Source organism: Solanum stenotomum, chromosome 10, assembly GCF_019186545.1.
Source record: "Solanum stenotomum isolate F172 chromosome 10, ASM1918654v1, whole genome shotgun sequence".
Lineage (NCBI taxonomy): Eukaryota > Viridiplantae > Streptophyta > Magnoliopsida > Solanales > Solanaceae > Solanum > Solanum stenotomum.
The window spans coordinates 54,777,728-54,793,109 of NC_064291.1; the positions used below are offsets into that span (position 1 = coordinate 54,777,728).

The 15,382-nt window shown below is 32.3% G+C and overlaps 1 protein-coding gene across 1 annotated transcript; it reads right to left on the reverse strand.

The window, feature by feature from the left end:
- Positions 1-8,028: 8,028 nt before the first annotated feature.
- Positions 8,029-11,787, reverse strand: LOC125843196 (uncharacterized). The gene is made up of 5 exons (XM_049522410.1): positions 11,575-11,787; positions 11,376-11,484; positions 11,007-11,276; positions 8,293-8,354; positions 8,029-8,214 (listed from the first exon to the last, which is right to left on the reverse strand). Exons 1-5 carry the CDS (start codon positions 11,785-11,787, stop codon positions 8,029-8,031), a joined length of 840 nt encoding a protein of 279 aa, XP_049378367.1.
- Positions 11,788-15,382: the final 3,595 nt, after the last annotated feature.

The window sequence follows — 15,382 nt, forward strand, 5'->3', positions numbered from 1 at the left end:
ATTTCAGAATGTATCGAATTTTTAGTACGTACAATAATTAGAATAAGAATCGATAACAAAATAAAATTAAAATATCATAGAAACTTCTCTTTTAAGTATACGCGAACAAGATCATGAATACAAGATATATGTCTTTTCTACAAGTTTTTGTTGTTTAGTTGTAATTTTGTGATCTACTTTTATAATTAATCCATAATTCTTATGGTTAAGTTATTGTTTTTTTATAATTTAATATCCATATTATTATTATTTTTTATTCAATATTGAGAAGACTATTCAATCTTTGCAACCGGCGGCAATATTGTGTGTAACTAAGTCTATAGAATATTATGTATGCATTGAATCTTTGAGTATAGTTTGGAATTTACTGAGGTGGTTTTATTTGAAGAAAGAAAAAGTATACATGTGAACTCATGAGTGCATCAAATTGATAAATATATGATATATTTCTTGTATATGACATTATTATGACATATAAAGTTGCAATTTATTATACAGTAAACTCAAATTAAATATTGAGTGAGAAGACCTGATAATTCCGATTTTCATTTATTAGATGAAATATATTGAAGTGCTTATTATTTTTGGTGGGTGGGGGGGGGGGGGGTATATTGTTTGACAAAAAGCAAGTTGTTTGAAAAATACAAACATGAAAAAGAAAGAATTCAAGTACAAAAGAATAAATAAAGTTGTATTAACCAGCCATGACTATTCTCCGTTCTGTAACTTAATTAATAAATTGACTAGCTTTAAATTTGTACTATCTGTTTTTAGCATTTATTAAGTTTTTTTTATTTCATATGAGGTGTGATATCTATATTAAAGTCGGATTAATTTGAATGCGCACCAAGTAGGACAGTATTCAGGGTACCAAGACTCGAACCTGAGTTAAACTTTCAATTAAGGGAGAATCAACTCCCCTCCTGCACTCCACCACATGCATTGGTGGTGCATTGTTGATTTAATTATCAAAACAAAAAAAATTCTTGATTAATTTCAGTAACTAGTTTATACTAATCTGTTAATATAAAGTTGTCCTTTAATGGGATAATTACAAAATGTACATGACATGCAACATGGATAGGTAATGGCAAACATGTTACAAGATGCATACTTTTAAATAAAATATTTTTGCTTGAAAAATATGCCAATTTGCGTAATTATTATTTTGAGATAATGTTGTTGTATTATCCAAATTTTGTTTAAGCATAAATTGATGAACTGTTTCCGTACAATTAATTGCATTAATGAATTTCTTCAACCATAATATATAATTCATCACCTCTAGACAATTTTTTTTTAAAAAAATCTATGCATTATGGATAATCTATTTTGTTTGTTGTGTGGACCTAGTTAGGAGCATGTTTATCCTAATCATGATATTATTGTTAATGACTTACTATTATATACTATGTAAATAATTTCTTCACTATCGATGCATATTTAACCGATTAGGTAACCAAATTATAGCTAAATATTACATTTTGTTATAAGTTAATTCAACTTATTAATAATATAAAGCAAAGTATACTTTCATAACACGAAATTTAAATCGTTTACTTTATTTATTAAGAATTTAACTTAGTTTTCACGAAAAATGTTGTTTGTATATCAACTGTATATAGGACCTGTATTTTTAATTAGTAAAATTTGTAGTCATTTGTCTACATAGAAGCATCTACTTGGATAAAACTATAACTAAAAGGGAATTAAATATGTATCGCATCATTTTTTCATGCAAAAAGAAGAATAGAAATAGAAAGTAGAGGCGTTATAATTAAAAATAGAGGAATTTTCATAAATAGCGATATATTTTAGTAAAAATTAGGCAAATGACATAGTATAATAAAGAAATTACTTCCTTTCCCTACTCTTTCATTAATTACCAAAAATCTCTTTTTTTAGTGTTTTTCGGATACATAATATAGCAGTGTGGATACTTAATATAGCAGCGCGGATACTTTAATTAATAACGGGCGGATACTTAAATTATTAAGTTGTTAGCAGCACGGATACTTAATTAACGGGCGGATACATAATATAGCAGCGGTGATACTTTAATTAATAACGGACGGATACTTAAATTATTAAGTTGTTAGCAGGCACAGATACTTAATTAATGGGCAGATGCAAATATAGCAGCGCGGATACTTTAATTAATAACGGATGGATACTTAAACTAATAAAGTATCCGGTTAAGTTGAATTGGGGGAAAATAAGGGATTTTTGTATTTTAGTAAAAGAGTAGGGAAATATTGAGAATAGGTAAAGAAGTGTTGTGTATTTAAGTAATTTTTCCTATATTTTATCTAGAGCCGCGCATGAACATTATGTGGCTACCTCAATAAAAAGCCCATAGATCTTGTAAACGCAGCCCATTTAATAGACACTAAGATGTTGTTGGGCCTTGCAGGGGGTTTCAGATCCATCTATCTACCAATTTTCAATGTTGAACTTGCATTATTTCACAAGGTATTCTATTTAGACATCGCTATTTAAATTGTATTTAGTCGTTTAAATTTTTTGTACATTTACTCACTTTAGAATAATTTAACCAAAATAACAAATAATAACAAAAATTGGAAGACAAAACACTACGAGAATAATGGAAGGAGAAACAAATAGGGTACACCAAGCCTATTACGCAAGGAAGCGTACCTGCTAATATTTTATCATAATTTGTGATATGCATATCCTCTTATCTAAAGTAATGTTCTTGATAAACTAAAAATACATCATGTCATGTCTTATCACGATTTTTCACAATATTTCTTGCGTCCGTGAGAATCTAGTGAGAATGGAACTTTTTAACACCTTTTTAAGTTTTAAGTTGTAAGATAAGAGTTCTATGACACAACCTTAGACTTCTACTAAGTACTCTGTGCGTGACTTGACAACTTATACACGGATTTTCACGATCTTATACGCTTAAGTAAGCCTTTTCAAATTAGATCGATAAGAGAATAAAGAAAGACACAAGAGAATTGAAGGTTCTATATTGCTGGGAAGATTGCTTGATTCTTGCTTGGTGAATTTACAAATAAATGTCCCTCTATTTATACTACTAACCTAGGGGTTAATATGTAAGTAATAATTGTTAAGCAAGTTCCTACACATTTACAAATAAGTCCTTCTTCTAGAATTCTCTACATAACTGGGGACCTTCTATGCAATTCTATATTCTTACATGAAAACTTCCATACTTCTCCAGAATCATCCATAACAACTAGTCTTTTTCCTATGTAAGCCTTCTACATGTACAACTTTGTGCCATGTGGCACTTACGTAACACTTATGTAACATGATGACATGTCGGGTCGTCACACTTATCACTAAATTAATAGTTTAATTCTTCACAAATCAAATTTTAAATATATTAATTAATCAAATTTCATTGAGAGCAGTATGACTTAGCTAGGTAGGAAGGTTTGTCCATCGAAAATTAAAAGAAAATAATTTAGTTAGATTAATTACTCTAATTTATTATTACTAGAAAATCAGAATTGATCGTGCAATAAGATTAGGCAAAATCTTAGTTTTATAATCAGAAAATGTCAAGGTAGGAGGTGTGCATTTCACAACAGTTTCCTCTTTTGTTTGATTAAATAAAAAATCTTATGATTATTAGCTAGTCAAAATATAACTCCACTTACCTGAAACAAATTATACTTAAATACTAACAGAGATTTTTAAAAATAAATAAATATTGTGCAGCATGCTTAAAGATATTTAAAATTTTGAAAACAATATATATTTGAGAAAATTGTATGGAAATTTCGTAAGCTTATTTTATTAAAATTATATATAGGTGAATTGTCTATGGTTTAGAAATTAGAAGCATGCATGAATCTTGGACATTGTTTCAAGAATATTAATACACTGGTTTATTAGAGACAATTATGTGTCCCACATATTAGGTAGAAAATTATTTACCTTGTTTTCAAGTAAATAATAGATAAAAAAATTAATTAATATTTTTGGTTATGCATATCTCGAAGTTTCTTTGATGGAAGGAAACTATTAATTATGACTTCATAGGGCGATCATATTTTATGAAAAGTCCTTAGGATTAAAACATTTGCCTACAAGTCCATATCCTCCAATAAATATGATGTGATTTCATTAGTCTGGTTCACACTGAAATAAACATAGATTAAAAAATTTCTAGGTTTCTCATTTGCCAATTCTCTACTGCACTTGACAACTATGGCATAAGGTACCGCCGAAATATTTAAGTAGGAAGATACCTTCGACTATAGTTGTTCAAGCGTTGTAGAGAATTATCTTTTGATCTGATACCGATTCATAACCTGAAAAGATTCTTAGGTTTTTCATTTGCCAATTCACTACAGCACTTGACAACTATGACAAAAGGTATCGATGATATATTAAAGTAGGCTGATACCTTCAGCTATAGTTGTTCGAGAGCCATAGAGAATTGTCTTTGATCTGATACCGATTCGTAACCTGAAAAAGAATGGTAAAAGTTCTGGAATCTTCTTCGATTATGCCTAGCTCTTTAATAAATCATAACCTGACATCGATTAATAACCTTAAAAAATAATTTTAAAAAAATCCTAAAATCTTCTTTGATTATGCTCCTTAATGAATTGAATTATCCTTTAATCTTTGTTTGATTCAATCGGCCGTCACAGATCTTATACGAATAAATAAATTTGAATTAATCTTGCAGCCCCAAATAATGCCTTTATAATCTTACAAACCTCTATTGTGTTTTATTTGCAAATTTCCTGTAGTTTATTTATGGATCTCTTGTGGAAAAAAATATGTACCAAAAAAACCATTGAAAAATTGTACATTCACCTTGGTCACTATGAAAAAAATATTCCTAACAAATAGGGAGTACATGTTCTTGGCAATTATAAGGCTTTGGGTATGCCAATAATTCCACCTATGTGCATTTTTTGCTGTAATAATAATTATAAGATAGACAAAAGAATGTTCTCTTTATTCTATGTGCTTTAGGTCCCATCTAGTGTGAGATGTCTCTTCTTCTACTACTAATTATAAGCAGCATATATTCTCTCTTTTTTTTTCCCTTCTTTTATTTTTGAAGAGAATATAATACCTATAGCTTTGTGGGAAATTCCATAAGTGATCGCCTCCACTCAACTTTTATGGCCTTTATTTGGGGTTGGTTTTCAATTTACTTTATTTAGTTTCTTGTGTGTTTGATATTTGTATCGAAAGTCAATTTAATTTAAATTCATACTAGAAAGTCTCATATATATTAGGGGTTAAACGTCTTTTAATAGAGACAATTTCATACCCAAAACTGGTATTCCTATCGGACACTATCGAAACTAAATCACGCTAGAAAGTCTGATATATATTTGGGGTAAGACGTTTTTCAACAAAGGCTATTTCATACCTAGACTTCAAATTTTATCATTTCACCATATTCTTTGTTGGTCATTTGTTTTCTATTAAATAACTTGGCATAGTTTTTATATTGAGGCAGATCCAAAATTTGAAGATCATAAATTACTATAATTATCTCAAGTTAATATATAATAATAATTGAGTTCATAATTAATATTTATAATCTCAAGTAATTTGACCTTTTTTAGATTCTATTTGGGACCAATTCTCACTTCACTTATTTCATGTCAATTTTTTACTTCATCACTTTCATATCAAGAAATGTCGACTTGCAATTAAATACCAAATTTGTCTCTATTATCATGAGATATAAAAAATTTTAAAGAGAGAGGGGGAATAAACCAAAGAATATGAGTTTCCTCAACTTTTAAATGAAGAAAAAAATTATAAAGAAGAAATCTTTATATTCACTCCGTTCATTTTTACTTGTTCAATATACTATTTAGGGATGTCCAATAATATTTGTCCAGTTTATAAAATAAATGAATAATTTACTATATTGTGTCTATTTTACCCTTTCTATGAAATAGTAACATTCATTTTTCAATGTTTAGTTGACATATATTTAATAAGGGTGATTTGGTAAAATTACTCCTATAATTTACTGCTTCTTAATTTATGTATCAAGTCAATAGTTGATAACTATTACTGGACAGAGGGAGTATTTCTTAATGCTAAAATGAAAAAATAAACAAAATAAAGCTAAGAATTAATACTACCATTTTAGTTCATTATCCATGGTTCCTCATTTGTTGGGGCAGAGCATTTCAATAATTATATGATTGTAGAATATTATTTCTGATTATTATCACATTGATTTGTCCTTGATTTTTATTTTATATTATTACCTCAACAATTAGATGCCTTTTTTTTGGAATTTTAGGATTTTGATTCCTTTTAACAAAAAAAATCATTAGTTAATTTATGATTATGAGTAATTGAGTATCCTTTAAAGTCATACCTTTAAACTAAAACGATCCCTCTATGTTTAATTAACTTTATGATGAAGTGGAAGAAAATGAAATTTGAAAATTCATTTCAATGATGAGAGAGTTGAAATTCACATAAATGGTATTATAAATACTGTTTATGATATATCACCAAAAGACTACAAATATTGACATTAATTAGCCGGCTGCTTGAGAAAGGTTTTTTTTTTGGGAGTTTTAGAATTTGAACTCGTGACATTTTATATTAAATACAAACATGCTATTAAGTTGCGCCACATCCCTTTGATTAATCCACATGGGTGAGGGCAGAGGGGGGGGGGGGTGTTCTATCCCGACCAAGCAACTAAAGTCAGGGGCATAGGTGGAAATTGTGACAAAATAAGAAGAGAAAGTGTCACGCTTCGAGCCTACACTCTGGGCTTGACTAGCATTCAAAATTATTACTGGGCTGAGTGAACCCTTGGTCTGATATACTATACGATTATTGAATACTGACTAATACAAAATCTTTTAAAAGATGAGCATACGTCAGTATTCAGTCTTACTGTATGCCAGACCAAGGGTTCACTCAGGCCACAATAGTTGTCACGTTCAAAGTGTAGGCTCAGAGCGTGACAGAAAGTAGCGACGTAGAGAAATTGGTTGACTCATCTAATAATTTGTTAGTGTTGTTATTATTATTTGTCTCAAAATGTGATGATAAATAAAAGGCAGAATGGTTTGGGAGACCCTTGTACGTGTCTCATTTTGTCACTTAAACCCTTCTAATCTAGACTTTGCCAACTGAACCCTCGAAACCACTGAAATCCAACATTTTAAACCTCTTTTTTGACCTGTCATCCCATGTGGCAAAAGTAGTTCAAGTGTGTGAATTACACCCACTTTAGGAGCGTGAGATGCTTTTAAAAAGCCAATAACGGTCATTTTTGGTCATCTTCATCAAATTCCCCTAATTTCTTCTTCAAATATCCAAAATTTCTTCTCTTTCTCACTCGTTTATCTCTCTCCAAAATTCTTCACTCCAAATTTCTTCTTCTTCTCCACAATTGATCAGGCCTTATTTGTCTATATTTTATTTTTCTCGCATTTTCCTTACTCGTTAATTTTTTTGTTCTTCATAATGACTGTTTGTTTTTGCTATTGTGGGCTTCATGCAGAACTTAAGATGTCAAGAACATCAATAAATTCAAGAAGAATGTTTTGGGGCTATCAAAAATACACAAACGGTAATGGATGTGGATCTTTTTGATGGACTGATATGGTTGATCCTACATACCAAGAACAATACTACATGAAGAATCAATCAACAAATGTCGATCATGGAAGGCATGGAAGGCGGGGAAGGCAGGGAAGGCATGGAAAGCATGGAAGACATGGGAGATCGAGCATTAGTATTTATATCAGTGTTGTTGTAATTGTTGTCATTTGGTTTCTATCTTTTGTATTTAAGATGTATTGATGATTTGTTCATTTGAGTACTATGATAATGTAATATAATGTATGAATATATCTAGATTAAGACTTATAATTATCATAGCAAATTCATAAGCAAAAATAACTTGTTTGTCATAGCAAGCTAACACAACAGTTGAAAATTAAGTTAATAGTGAAAAGTAGCATAGACAATGTCATTGCGAATTTAGCTAGGCAAAACATGAGTCTTTACTATGAAATATTATGTGTCTTGAGTGCTTGGTGTAGACTGAGTGGCTCGCTTGTAACTTTGTTCTTGTAGCTGTCTTTGAGTAACTGCAGCTCCACCCTTCCACCTTAGTCCATTGGGTTTGTAACCAAGATCGATATTGGTAGGCACTGAACTCTTCAATGGTGCACAATGTAACACTCTATCAGTAGTTCCAAACTGTTAAAAGGCAATAATGATATTAGTTAGAGAGATTCTATAAAACCAAACTAAAGGTCCTTAAATGATAATACTTACCCTCTCAATCACACTACCATTTGCTCCAAATAGCACACCAAAACCAGTTGTTCTTGGCTTTTCTGTAATGACCCGATTTTTGTTTTTGGAAATTTGGATTTATTCATTTAACCTGAGTTAATTAATTGATGGGTAATTGTAAATAATTGACAGTTAATGGGCTAAAGTGATTATTTATTTAAGACCCTATGCCATTAGGCCCATGTATTAAAAATAAGTTAGTGGATTTTGTCAGTTTTAATAAACAATTAATTTGGAAGAGAAATAGAAAGGGAAAGAAGGAACGGACGGTGGCAGCATCAAATTACGAGCAGCTTCAGGTAATGCATTAATTGCTATGCATATATATGTGTGTGTGTGTGTGTGTGTATAAAATCAGTAGTATAATAGGTAGGAAAATAATGGGTTGCCTCTTGAATTTGTAGATTAGATAGGTGCCTTTTATCGGTTTTTTAACCTTAATTCCTTACCAACAATTGATGGCTATCAATGAGAAAATGATTTGGCAATGACTGCCTTTTTAGGATTAATCGTTAGCAAATTGGAAATTGCTTCTTAGAGGAAATATAGTATTATATTGTGGGTATTTTATTGTGAATTGATCGTTGTTGTAACCGTGGCTTTTACTATATTTCTTGGTGTCAAATTAAGAATTAACGTGACCATTAAATTTAAGGATAATTATAAAATAATAATTTTATAATAATGAAGGGTGATTGGATAGTGTTTGAAGTATGAATGGATGGTTGTTTTGGGTAGCCAATCTAAGTTACTGGTTTGTCATTTTCTTTAGGGTTCTCTTTTTATTTTATTGTTATAGTTACCTCATAAATCAATTTTAATAATATTGAGATATGATGTAAGGTATTATGTGAATACCATTAGATTTAGGATATCGAAAAAATTGGGACTTAACCCTAGACTTGAAATTTGGAAAAATATGTTAGTGAAATGTTAATTAGCATCAAGAGTTACAAACTTGATTATTAAGTCTAGCAAATTTTTAGGTCAAGGCTAAACCTATAGTAATATGGGCGTTGTTAGTTTTGAAATCTTATTGTGAATATGTACTTGAATAGATTGCATTGATTTGGAAGCTCAATGAAAAGGGAAGGCTCAAGTTTCATAGTGATTGTTCGGTTATTTGAGGCAAGTGGATTTCTAACCCTTGTTAAGTGTATGAAATTTGTGTATTTCCTTGTAATATGTGTTTGGGGGTAATGAGACTTGGTGATGTGTTGTCTTGTCCACATTGATTAATTCTAATGATGAAAAGGGGTAATAAAAGGCAATGTGATTAATTATTTGTGTGTGATGGTTGAGAATGGTACGGATACCGGTGTTATAAAGGGAAAGTTCATTACTATAGAATGCGGATTGTAATCCGAGAATGCCAAAGCATATGGGCATTAACTGATATGTTATTGACTTGATTTATTATGTGTAATTGTGTTCTTTACTAAACCCGTATAATTGTGATAATTGAGGTGATTATATATCATAACGACATTTGATTTATTGAGATGTTGCATCATCCCTTTTAATTGATATCATATTGTGCACATGCATTGACATGAGATTGGGTATGAGTAAAGTCTAACACGCGGAGATCGTCCGTGTTGAGATATAGTACGATTACACTTTGGGCACGTGGAGATCGTTCGTGCGAGAAATTAATTATGATTATAAGTTAGGCACGTGGAAATCGTCCGTGAGAGAAATTGATTATGATTATAAGTTAGGCACGTGGAGATCGTCCGTGCTGGGGATTGTTTGATTTTATGATAGTGCGTTGAGATCGTCCGCACAGACACGTTGATATCGTCTGTGTCGGTATATGGATCTCGCGAGTCCCCCATGGGTCATGAACTCTCAATGTATTTTCGAGGAGTATCATGTATATACGGTTGAGAGAGTACCTGGTATTCTAAGGCATTCATTTCATGGTGTCATATTGCATTACATCCCATGACATCCTTCATTCTTGATGATTTGTGTTTATTTGGTGGTTGGAAAATACTTGATATTTGATTACCTCTATTTAATGAACTTGATCTTGTGTGTTGCTGATATTGTGAGTGCCTCTTTTTGTGGAAGTTGTGATTGATGAATATTGAGTTTGTTCTTGAGGATATGTAATTGGTTAAAGTGATTGTTGTTGAGTTGGGTGCTATGTACACTGTGAACTGTTAGGTTTGGTTGGTTTTATGCAGGTTGTAGTTGTGGAGGTTTGGTTGGTGTGTAAGGAGTACCCGTATTTTATTCCCTTAGCTTGTGTTTTGAAGTTTACTTGCTAAGTATCATGTGGTTTGGTACTCATCCCTTGCTTCTACAATTTTTTATAGGTTACGAGCCTGAATTTTGTGATACTTTCCATTTTCCTATTTTTTGAGGCTTCTTGGAGATTTGTGAGGTAGTTGTTTGTCATCTCAGCAGACCTTCTTACTCCTATTTATGATTTTGTTCTATTCTAGAAACAAGGTCATTTGAGACTTGTATTTTCTTTTGAATCAATGGTAATACTTAGAGCCTTGTACATGTGACAACCAAATTTTGGGGATATTTTTGAGTTAATTATGATATTTCCGCATTTTATTGTATTAGTTGGGTTTTAGGCTGACTTGTCTTAATGGGATAAGACGAGTACCATCACGTCCATTTTTGGATCGTGACATTCTCTGTTGTTAGCCTTTTATATTCTAGATTTGCACCACCTTTTTTAACTTTGCTACTCTTCTTTGAGCCACTAGCACTAGTAGTTGATTGTTGAGTACTAAATTGACTTGTTTGTTGAGCAACACTTGCAAAATTTACAGAAATATTTGCAGCACGTCCACCAGTAGTTGTTGCAGCACTAGTTGCACCTCCAGAAGTTGCTAAAGTAGTGGCTGGTCTGTTAGTAGTTGCACCACCATTTCCACTAGTAGTTACACCTGTAGAAGCTGCTGAAATAGTTGCACCACCATTTCCACCAGTAGTTGCACCTACAGAAGCTGTTGAAGTAGTGACTGGTCTTTTAGTAGTTGCACCACCACTTCCATCAACAGTTACACGTGTAGAAGCTGCTGAAATAGTTGCACCACCACTTTCACTAGTAGCTCTACCAGTTACACCTGTAGAAGCTACTGAAGTAGTTGCAGCACCACTTCCACCTGTAGCAGTTCTTGCAATTCCAGTAGTATAGCCATTTTTCTACATACAAAAATTTTTCAAACTGAATTAAGAAGTATTGATAAAAATAAATTTCATTAACAAAGTTGAAGAAGTTAAAGCAAAACTTACAGCAATTGGACATTCTTTCTTGTTATGTCCAAAATTTCTGCACAAAGAACATTTCGTTTTTCTCCACTTCCTTGTAGCCTTTCCAAACTTCTTCTTACTAGGTTCATCACTATCTTTTGACCTTTTTTTCCTTGGTCTTCCTGGCATATGAGTGATTTCAGGTGGCTCAATGGATGGTATTGTGCTCTTGGGCCACATTTTCATGTTTGTCATAGGTTGAATGAACTTACTGTATGCCTTCAAATATGTTTCCTTCTTGTACTAGTGATCAACAAATGACTCAACATCTAGATCCTTGCAATGCATTGCAGTAACTGCATGTGCATAAGGAATCCCCTTCAGTTGCCATGACCTACAACTACACACTTTCTTTTTGAGATTAACAACATGTTTATATGGTGGATGCTGAATCTCATAGCCATTATCTCCATTAAATTTAACCTCACATATGGCTGCATGTTCAGCATTGTCAGTAAGAATTTGCATAGCCATAGGTGACACATCAGTTATACATTTTTCAGAAAACTCCCTCATTTGAGTCATTATTTCCTTGACTTTGACTCTAATTTCCTCTAACATTGTGATGATTGATTTGAATCTAGCTGTCAAGATCCAACTATTGAATGTGTCACACATATTATTCTCAACTATATCACATTTGCTATGGTCCTTGAATAATGCCCTGCACCATGCATTTTTGTTGTACTTTAACAAAGCTTCCACAATACCTTCTCCCAATAGACTCATTTCATCAAGTTTTAATTGTAAATGAACTTCAAATGGAGCCCTAACAACCTGCCAAAACTTCTTTCAGTTGGTCCATATATGTCTAGCACACCATCTAATCTCAGTATTTGGCAATAAATCAACAAGTGCTAGGTTAAGACCCTATCAAAGAAAAAAGGCATGCCTAGAAAAAACAATAAGAACATAAGTGTAACATAGAAATTGCTATAGCAAAGTAAAAAAAAATACTACAAAGTGTTCTCATACCTTCTGCATATCAAACATAACTGTCGGTCCTTCACCTTCAGTTTGTGTCAGTTCCAAATCATGTTTGATGCATTTGATAAACCAAGACCATGTGTTCTTAGATTTTTTATTAATTATTACCCATGCTACAGAGTACATCTGATTATTTATGCACGACAACAGTTCACCTCTACATATACCTTTCAGAAATGCACCATCAAAACCAATTATCCTTTTACACTCCTCCATCCAACCACTTTTTAATGCTCCAAGACAAATATAAATCCCTTGGAATACCTCTTTTCCAGGAATTGTATTCTTGGATGTCCTAACAACCACAGTAGTTCCTGGATTTGTAAACTTCAACTCCTCAGCATAGTCATACAATCTAGCAAATTCCTCTATGAAATCACCCATATGCTCATTCATGACTTTCATTTTTACTTTTCTACAACTTGTTTTACTAACATACAATCCATAATTCTTTTGTACCGAGCCTTGAATCTGATGCTAGGCTCACTCATGATTCTATCTTTGTAAGTCTTACAAATTCAGTTTGGAGTACATAACTTGTTTCTTGTTCTTTTGAAACACTTATGGAAATGAAAATATGTCTTCACAATAAAATTTTCAGTATTACCCTCAATACTTCCAAGAATATGCCAAGGATAACCCTCTTTATTACACTTTGCCTTGATCCTCTCCATTTCATTAGGTTTAAGTTTAATGTTCACACCATTTTGAATAGAGAAAGTCTGTAGTGCTTCTCTAAACTGAACATTATTCACAAAAATCATATACAACTTGAATAAAAAAAAATGGCAGTTGGGTCAAAATAGACCTTTGTACTTGAATTTCTAGCTAGTGGATCTACAACCTCATCAGAATCAACAGGATCCCCTTCATCCTTACTAATATCACTGCCAGGATCTGAGCTATCAAAATACAGGTCATTCCCACCTAATTTTCCTTCATATCTTCCCCTCTTATTGTTATAAATATCTTCAAAACCAGCATCTATACCTACAGGACCAGAAGGTATCTCATCTACATTTATTCTAGCAGCCTTCTCTTTAGTAACTTGTTCTTGAATGTTAGACTTCCTAGCTTCAACGAACTCAGAATCCAAGTCACTTAAGTCATCAATGTTCTCATCAATATCATAAAGTGACTCAGAATCAGATTGTTTAGCATCTACATCTACATCAGATTCATCAGATGTATGAAGGTGGTAGGAAGAAAAGTCATTACCTTGACCTTGATCTTGACCTTCTTCTTCATCTAAATTCTCTAAAGAAACCTCAAGAGCAGCAGCCTTCTTATTCTTACCCTTGTTTACCCTAGGTTGCTGATCTTCTTTTATATTGGTATCATTTTTATCAGATGGTTGAGGGGAAGACACATCAGCCCTAACATTTATAACAGTAGGTGGGGGGGGTTACCTTTTTTTGGAGTAAGCAATTGGGCTATTTACACCTCAGTAGGATCCTCAACAATTAAAGGAGTACTAATTTGATGTACCACATACACATCAACAAAGTCCCCACCCTTTAAGTTGTTAATAAATCTCAACACATCAGCATCATTTTTCAACATATAAAAAACACCTTTTTTGTTAACTTTGCACCCAAAGGTTTCAACTTGTTCAACTCCCAATTCTCTAGCTAATTTATGAAAAAACATAATATGAAGCTCATCCATATCGATTCTTATTTTTTCAAGATCAGAAATTCCATTAGCATACCTGAGTTCAGGATCTGATAAAAAATAGCCCCCATAATACATTTGAAGTGTAATAATTGTCGAACTAATATTCTTATCATGCCTGCAAAGTCACGAGAATACAATCAGATGATTGACAACAAACCCTAAATGTCCAAAAAAAGCCCTAATTCGCAAAAATCCCTAATCGACAAAAACATCTAATTTTAAACTAATTCTTTATGGAACACAACAAAAACCTCTATAACAATCTGATATAATCCAATTGGACCACTAACAAGAAAGAAATCCAACGCAATTGATAAAAAATAAATAAATAATTCTAGATTCAACAGATATTCACGACAAATGTCATTGAATGCATAATACTTCTACAAATTGTTATTAGGCTTGTTATTAGGCATGTAAAAAACCAAAATCCTCCCTAAAATCACACCACGACCTCTGCAACAACTAAGCCCTAACAAGAACTCAAAACAACAAAATTCAAAATGAAACACCAAAAACACAACTGCAAAACAAAGAGAATGAAAATTAGTCAAGAAACTTACAACTATGGAGTCAAACGCGAACTCAAACACTTCACAAAATCGAAAAAAATCACAGTGAGCAACAATGTAAATCGGGATTAAGGGAGTAGAAGGGTCTAGTTGAAAAAAGAAAGGAAAGAAATGTTTGAAAGAAAAGGATTAGCCTATTTTTAACATGTCATATCCTATGTGGCATTTTTATATTACGTGGATAGCTACGTGCGGTGTCTGTAGTTCACGCACCACTGAGTGATCAAAAAAAGGGTTTAAAATGTTGGATTTCAGTGGGTTCGAGGATTCAGTTGGCAAAGTCTAGATTCGAAGGGCTCAGGTGACAAAATGAGACAAGTACAAGAGTCTCCCAGACCATTCTACCTAAACAAATAAGTATATAAATAATTAGTAACAAGGTGGAATCCAACTGATTAAACAATCCAAAATGATCATTACCATGACCTCCAAAGTCAACCGTACACTTTTATCATTTTGGTGTGATTAGTTATGGTATAATTATTAATATTACCAAAAGGTTTATTCTTTCGGCCCAATGTTAATTTTATAATTACCTTTTGCAACCTCACAAC

Excerpts from the sequence above, each read along its gene's own strand:
- LOC125843196 (XM_049522410.1), bottom strand. The coding sequence starts at position 11,787 with ATGACAAACATGAAAATGTGGCCCAAGAGCACAATACCATCCATTGAG. Across the intron at positions 11,485-11,574 it reads AGAAAGAATGTCCAATTGCT|AAAAATGGCTATACTACTGG; the intron begins GTAAGTTTTGCT and ends TTTTGTATGTAG. Across the intron at positions 8,215-8,292 it reads ATGGTAGTGTGATTGAGAGG|TTTGGAACTACTGATAGAGT; the intron begins GTAAGTATTATC and ends GCCTTTTAACAG.